The 8,208-nt window shown below is 35.5% G+C and overlaps 2 protein-coding genes across 2 annotated transcripts; one reads left to right on the top strand and one right to left on the bottom strand.

The window, feature by feature from the left end:
* Positions 1-914: 914 nt before the first annotated feature.
* On the top strand, positions 915-1,298 carry LOTGIDRAFT_174660 (hypothetical protein; the record flags this gene model as incomplete). The annotated part of the gene is made up of 1 exon (XM_009054003.1): positions 915-1,298. The coding sequence occupies one exon, from the start codon at positions 915-917 to the stop codon at positions 1,296-1,298; it is 384 nt and encodes a 127-aa protein (XP_009052251.1).
* A 2,039-nt stretch (positions 1,299-3,337) lies between these two features.
* On the bottom strand, positions 3,338-7,677 carry LOTGIDRAFT_174659 (hypothetical protein; the record flags this gene model as incomplete). Its single annotated transcript, XM_009054002.1, has 6 exons — positions 3,338-3,436; positions 3,903-4,144; positions 4,617-4,812; positions 4,993-5,111; positions 5,470-5,596; positions 6,457-7,677. The coding sequence occupies 6 exons, from the start codon at positions 7,675-7,677 to the stop codon at positions 3,338-3,340; spliced, it is 2,004 nt and encodes a 667-aa protein (XP_009052250.1).
* Between the last annotated feature and the right edge of the window lie 531 nt (positions 7,678-8,208).

Below are 8,208 nucleotides of genomic sequence, written 5' to 3'. Positions count from 1 at the left end.
CATTTTTGAAATCCCAAGTGTATTCTGTCCTAGAAAAAGTGTCTGAAAACCCCTGAAAAAGCTTTTTCTGGCGCCAAAAAAATAAAAGTCCAAAAAACCCTTCTCCAGCAATAAAATAAACAAGTCTACCTAAAGTCTGTCCCACGGTTAAATCTCCGTTAAAGTTCGATTTCGATTGTACATGCGGAAAGTCAGTTCACTCCTCTATCCGATCAGTAAAGTTCAAAATCCCTAAAGTCACTCAAACTACCCGGTTGCCGCGCTTTTCTACTTGTTGCACACACTTAGTTACTAAAACAAGATGGCCGCCGATTGGTGACATATCGAAATTTGTAGAACTAAAGTGCCCATTGCCATTTCAAATATCCCATCCAAAGACTACTTTTTGCATTTTGAAAATGAAAAGGCCTAACCGCTAAGCCCAAATAAATGTCCAAAAAACCTCATTTCAGTCATGTTTCGCTACATGCCTGCCCTAGAGTTCAATTTAACTACAATTTGAATCAAATTGCGCATGCGGATGGCCAATCGAGTCCTCTATCCGACCAGTAAAGTTCCAAATCCCTAAAGTCACCCAAACTACCCCGTTGCCGCGCTCTTCTACTTGTTGCACAGACTTAGTTACTAAAACAAGATGGCCGCCGATTGGTGGCATATCAAAATTTGAAGAACTAAAGTGCCCATTGGCATTTCATATATCCCATTCAAAGTCTACTTTTTGCATTTGGAAAATCAAAAGGCCTAACCGCTAAGCCCACCTGAATTCAGTGTCCAAAAAAACCTGTCCAGACCATTAGAACTATGTAAATTGTCCCTTAAAACTCCAGGCTCGGGGGGTATATCAAGTTTCTTAGAGGTAAAGAGAAGAAAAAGCATATACCCTACCATTTGAGATTTGTTTGTTTGTTTGAAAGATGGATTGGAGAAGGGAAGCAGGTGATAAGGGGAAGAAAGAGAGGAGGGAGGAGAGAAGGAGACAGAGGAGGGCCGAGAGGGCGAGGAGTATGAATGTTATTGGTAGTGTGGAGGAAGATGTGGAGGGAGAGGAGTGGTTGAGCAAGGAGGAAGCGAGGGAAAGAATGAAGGCGAAGAGGGAGTTAAGGAGGAGGATTCGGGCTTTGATAGAAGATGTGGAGCGAGAGGAGAGGTTGAGGAGGCAGGAGGAGGCGAGGGAAAGAATGGAGGCGAAGAGGGAGGAGAGGAGGAGGAGGATTCAGACTTGGATTGACGACGTTGAGAAAGAGAGAGTGGGAGAAGGTGAAGAAGAAGACCTTCTGTCCTTATTTTTATGGGTCTGAACCTTTTCTGTGTCTTTCTTCAATATATTAAGATGCTACCTTGGGAGACCTTCTGTCCTTATTTTTGCGGGTCTTAACCTTTTCTGTGTCTTTCTTCAATATATTAGGATGCTACCTTGGGAGACCTTCTGTCCTTATTTTTATGGGTCTGAACCTTTTCTGTGTCTTTCTTCAATATATTAGGATGCTACCTTGGGAGACCTTCTGTCCTTATTTTTGTGGGTCTTAACCTTTTCTGTGTCTTTCTTCAATATATTAGGATGCTACCTTGGGAGACCTTCTGTCCTTATTTTTATGGGTCTGAACCTTTTCTGTGTCTTTCTTCAATATATTAGGATGCTACCTTGGGAGACCTTCTGTCCTTATTTTTATGGGTCTGAACCTTTTCTGTGTCTTTCTTCAATATATTAAGATGCTACCTTGGGAGACCTTCTGTCCTTATTTTTATGGGTCTGAACCTTTTCTGTGTCTTTCTTCAATATATTAGGATGCTACCTTGGGAGACCTTCTGTCCTTATTTTTATGGGTCTGAACCTTTTCTGTGTCTTTCTTCAATTTATTAGGATGCTACCTTCGGTACTTATATTTATGGGACTTGGCCTTTTCTGTGTCTTTTTTCTATTGATTAGGAGGCTGCCTAGATGGACTTTCCGTTTTTTTGTTGTTTCAGTTATTCCCCCTTTGACCACACACATCAAAAACATACCATGGACAAGGGTTAATGAGGCTTTTTTAAACTATGCTTAAAATGAAGAAAAAATGCTAACTCAACTTTGTGTGGGTCTTTTTTTTTACCTGTTTCCTTTTTTTCAAGAGTGAAGGACAGGGCTTTTATACTTGTAAGTCTTAACCTTTTTACTGAGTCTTGTGCTTCCAGTTCGACATAACAATTTATCTCCCCTTTGACTACATACATAGAACAAAAAGGATGGACATGAGTCTATGGACCTTTTCTTTGTTGCTTAAAGTTAAGAATCAAGGCTGTAATGAAATGAGGGCAATGGCATCAACTCCAGCCCAATTATTTTAAGTCTTAACATTTCCATCCAACACGTCCCACACGAACCACCAATGAGTAACAAACCTGCTTTTAACAATAACTTATAATAATATATAAATAATTTTATGGACTTTTTGTGCTCATAAATTTTAAATATTAATAAAACAGAACATAATTCTTTCAGAATCTTCTTAGAGAAGGCAAATACAATAAATCAATACTGCAATCACTAAATTTGAAGTGCGTGCCAGTTTGTCTTAGAATGTATCAGAAAGATTTGCATGATGTGAATGTAGTTGTATGAAAAAGTAAGGCACCTTGGATTCAGAGTTACACAGAATAAAACAAAGACACACAAAACTGCCATGGTCTATAGATCAAAGCATGTTATGTCGAACCAGTTTCGCTGTCACACAATCCCTATTTTATCAAAAATCAGGTTTAATATGACATGCTTAGATAAGAGAGATCGGCCATGACTTGTTCATTACAACAAAAGACTAAAGATGTTCTTACTGAGAATATACTGTAAATTCTTGGCACCTTAGTATTAGAATTAACAAACAATTTTAACTCTTAGAGTATAATACATCAGTGGACTTGTGTCAAAACTATAGATCCAATAATTACATAATAGTACGGATTGATTAGATTATCAACACTAGATTATATACTCTTAAAAGAGGTTTTCTAATTTTTTTGTTTGCATCTGGGACACAGACAGCATCAATTTTGACTAATCCATTCCCCGATTCACATACAAAATTTAGAAATCTTAAAATCAAAATTTACAATCCTTTTATATACTCATGTTGGATGTCATGTTGGATAATCTAAATTTGATATTGATTCTAAGGGATAGTACACCTTTAAATACCAATCTGTACAGTGACGTGAAAGTAAAGTTATGATTTCAGGTAACTTAGGTGGATTAAGTATTGAGTTCCCTACTCAAACATTTAGTGACATAAAATAACTACATACAGTAAAACAGAACAAAACAGTATATTGGGTGGCCCAGAAAAAACTATAACACTTTTCATTTCAGAATTATATAATGACTACACCCATTCTTCTGGTGACTATCTAATGGTTTACTAGTGTTTCTCTGGCTGAGAAAGTGCAGAGTGGGAGAAATCTGAAGGATATAATTAAAGATAAATGCAATGAAACACCTATTAATCGAAGCGGAAATGCAATATTTTATCATGAATAAAGTGTTTTTATGTGATTCGTACTGAAAATAGGAGCCACTTTGATCATTTGTTCAATTTAAGAGGTAAAATTACATAAATCATTCTCCGCATTATATTTTTTTAACAAGGAAATTCAAAATTGCTGCCATTTCAAAGTGATTCAACTTATGAAGCTAATGTTTTGTAAAGATGTCTTATATACATATGACTAGTGTGTCAAAATATTAAGGACTTAGCTTTGATACTATTTGAATAATCCTGAAATGAAAAGTGTTATAGTTTTTTCTGGGCCAGTCGATACATCATAATGACATCACACTGGCATTAGATTTTATGGTTTATGTTCGAGATTTTCTTGATAATGTCTGTGTAACTTTTTACATTTAACAAAGAGCTTTGTTTTAACACCTTCAGAACTTCACCCTTGCGCGGTGTCGTTTTCTTGTCAAGGTGTTCTTTGAAGAACTTATAAAGTTCTTTAACTTGTTCTGAAGTCCAGCGAACCCTTTTTAAGTTTGGCTTTCTTTTTTTATCTTTTGGTTCTTCAGAGTCAGAGTCATAGCCATCTGGTAGTTTACTAGTGCTTGGTGTATTGGTGATGGAAGGCCTTTCATCTGTTTTGTCAGTTTCTTTTGAAGATGATAAAACATCTAAAACAAAAAAAACAATACCTTGCAGTTACAGTAGCTGATGATTGAAGGGATTGTAAAGAGGCGTTCTATACTTTATATGTATCAAGGGCACATTTGCATTGATTTGTACCATTTCAATGTTCAACCATACATAGACAGTTGTTACAATTCCACTAAAACATGAAAATGCAAAAACCACAGACTGATTAAAAGTTGGAATGGGATAAATAGATGCTTTGAGTGTCCAAAAATGAATAATATAAAAACATTATTACAATTTGTCAGTTTAATTGATTAATAGTTTATAAGGTATAGGTATCTTATTTGTATCTAAGATGAATCTAAGCTGCAATTTGCATTTTCCTCTTATAGTTAACTAGAGCTTGAATTCATCTGCAATACATTGCATCACTTTCAGTTCATTCATGGTAATCATAATTCATCTGCTCTGACTGAGGATGTATTTACATAAATATAAAGTAATGCTCACCTTCAAATGTAATTTCATCTAATTTTTTGCCAGCAAACTTTGATGTTAGATTCATGTCTTGCACAAGCAAGAGTTTGCTCACTTTTACTCTCTCAATAAACCCAGACATTTGTTGGTAGTGCTCCTTGTGGACACGTTTTGTGTGTCCCAAGTGTTTGCAGAGCCACTCTAATTGATTACTGTTCAAATCAATAACCTGAAACATGAGGCAATATATATTACCAGATTTTTCAACATATTGTTTATCAAATTATTTAATCAGCTGGAAAAGCTCAACCAGTTTTAGATCTGACATGAGTTAATGGTTGATTGTTGAAATTGTCACATTACACAGTTACACAACAGGCAAACTTGGAAATACACATGGAAAACATACCTGAGAGAGTGTAGCAGTGTATTTCCTCATTGAAACACTGGTTATATTTTCAGGATGTTCTAAATTGAGCTCAGAACAGACTGTTTTAAGCGATTCGTAGCTTCTTGTTGCGCCGTTAACTGAAAATAAATCACATTTATTCACTTTTTTTTACAAAAGGTAGACTATACCAAATAATTAAATATGATAATTCACTCTCATAAAAAAAACCTTTTATTTCATAATTTTTGATTTGATAAAATGTCAAAGTTTACAAATTATATCATTCAATAATACTTTCTTTGATTTGTTTATTTTATAAAATTAACAAATGTGAACAAAAAAGAAGACAAAAACATTGTGACATGAAGTAAAATAGAAAAAGTACATTGTAGATAGAAACACATTTTTTAAGTAGGAAATATGCTTACATGTACATGGGACATTTTTGGAACTGACTATCAATATTGTAAGCAAAATCTTTTATCATGTACTTACCAGAGTTAGGGAAAAGATATTTGTTATCATTAAAAACTCCCACTTTTTGTCTTACATCATTATCAGCAATGTATGCTAATGGTTTTTTACAATCATTTGGTATAATTACTGGAACAGGCTTGCACCGCTACAAAAGACAAAAAAATCTTTCATGATGCTGGCATTTACAAAATCAGAACTATGAATTACAATAACACAGTAATAAAAATTAGATATTACGGGTCTTAAAGGGATTGTAAAGAGATTTTCTAAACTTTTTATGTGCATTGGGAACACTAACGGCATCAATTTGCACTATTCCAATTTTCATTCGGATGTCTGTTGTTCTTGCAATTCCACTAAAACTAGTGACGTCATAAAACGCGTTAGTTTAAATGGAATTGCAAGAACCACAGAGGCTGATTGAAAATTGGAATGGTGCAAATTGATGCTGTCAGTGTCTCTTTTAAGGTCCTTTAAAATATCTTACTTTGCCTCGTACTATCATCAAATCCTGGGACTCTAGAAGATGTTTTTTCCAAACTAGTCAATTCGCCAATTAAACTTTTATCCACATCACTCAAGTCTTTTCTTCTAGAAGAGTAGCTTCTTAAGCTAGAATGGAATGATAAATTTGTTGCAAATTTAATTTGAATATATTCTGATATATGTATATATACACACACAACTTGGGGCACCATTGTCAAAAAATATCTATAAAATTATGCACTTGATCTACAAGTAACATCATTCTGAGGCTCAAGTGTGATGTACACAGGGGATGCCAATACCATTAGGTCTAGAATTTAATGCCAAATCATAAAGTTGTTGCATTTCTGTTTTCAGTTGCTGGTTTTAAGAATTAACTGTTTGTACATGTAATAAGACTTTATCATCAGAACAACTATGATTTTTACACAAAAAAATATAAGAATTTCACCTTATTGCATCGATTTCGCCTGATTTTCTTTTGTTATAACACAGAAGTCGGCACTGTAACAAATTTACCACTTTTCTATAGTTTTCTTTCACTGGGTTTAATAAACATGTTGTTAATTGGCTATGAATATGTCTGTTCAACAGTTCGATATCTGATGGAGTGGGTATTTCTTTCGTTTTTGTGAATGTCCTTTTAATTAGGACGGTGTAGGCCAATTTTGTTACTTTATTCTTGAATTCCAGCGACATTAGCTGTAAGAAGTTTTTACACTTTTTCTTCTCCTCATTTGAAGAATTCGCCTTTATTAAAAAGCTCCATTTGAAGTTAACTAGTCTCAAAATATCATATTTTAATTTCAAACAGTTTGAAGGAGATTTTAATTCTTCTTCATCATCAAAAGTAGGTATTGCTGTTTCTAGAGCAGCATTAACAATGCTGTCGAAATATGAAGGTTGCAGAAAATCCCACATAGTCATCGAACACTCTTCTGATGTTTGCTTCTGAAGCTCTATAAGTAATCTTGCAGCAAGTCGCATTCTTTGGGATGAGTAATTTGCTCTCTTTAAAGGATTATCAATATTTTGCCTTAACCAATACTCTCTCAAGGCAATGATTAAAACATCTGATTTGGCCACTTCCGTAATATCATCAACGGTCATTGATGAAAAAACTTCATCTTTGAGGAATTTGGAAGCAGAGGAAATAAATCGGCCACTTGCAACATCTGACTGCAGCAACAAATTTCTTTTTGTTTGTACGCCAAATGAATTTTCTAAACTAATACATCTTGATTGGTGTCGCTTTATGTTACTTTTGGAAATCCATTCTAGGCAATTGGGGCAAGGTCCATAGTCAGTTGCTGTGAACTGTTCTAAAGGTCTTCTCAAGAGTAAAAGTTGTCCCTTCTTTTCTGTTATCACATTCCTATTATGCATGTCATCTCCCATAGCTCTAAGTTTATTCAACTCTTTCCCACTCTTATCTTCAAATGCATCAGAAACTTTCTTGATGTGGCTATGTTTTGCACGCAAATGAGGTCTGATGTGAAGAATAAACTTTTTGCAGAAAAAACAGCAATGCAATGAATTGTACACTCTATTTCCTGTTTTGTGATGTTTTGTGTGTTTATAGTCGGATTTCATAACTTTTACAATATATATTTCAGGATTCTTTGAGTCCCTCATAAAATCATTTTCCTTGGAATAATCTACCAAAACTTCTTCATTATCATCATTTTCACTATCAATATAATCAATGGAAGCTGTCTGTATTTGCTGTGCTGTATCCATTCTTTCAGTGGGCTGTATTTCCTCCATCTGTTTCCACCTGCTTAACATATTTTTAAGATGTAGATTTTCAACATCTTCATCCTCACTTTCTGATGCACTTATTATTTCTTCAATTTCCACGATGTCTTCTAGCTCTTCAAACAGTTCACTGTCCCTGTCCACTCCTTCAGCTACCATGTCCCTGTCCCTGTCCACTCCTGCAGATACCATGTCCCTGTCCCTGTCCACTCCTGCAGATACCATGTCCCTGTCCACTCCTTCAGCTTCCATGTCTCTGTCCACTCCTGCAGCTACCATGTCTCTGTCCACTTCTGCAGATATCATGTCCCTGTCCACTCCTGCAGATACCATGTCCCTGTTCACTCCTTCAGCTTCCATTTCTCTGTCCACTCCTGCAGATACCATGTCTCTGTCCACTCCTGCAGATACCATGTCCCTGTCCACTCCTTCAGCTTCCATTTCTCTGTCCACTCCTTCAGCTACTATGTCTCTGTCTACCACTCCTTCAGCTACCATGTCCCTGTCCACTCC

The sequence above is a fragment of the Lottia gigantea genome (assembly GCF_000327385.1).
Source record: "Lottia gigantea unplaced genomic scaffold LOTGIsca_208, whole genome shotgun sequence".
Lineage (NCBI taxonomy): Eukaryota > Metazoa > Mollusca > Gastropoda > Lottiidae > Lottia > Lottia gigantea.
The sequence above is the reverse complement of the archived record's forward strand: the minus strand, read 5'-3'. Positions and strand labels throughout refer to the sequence as shown.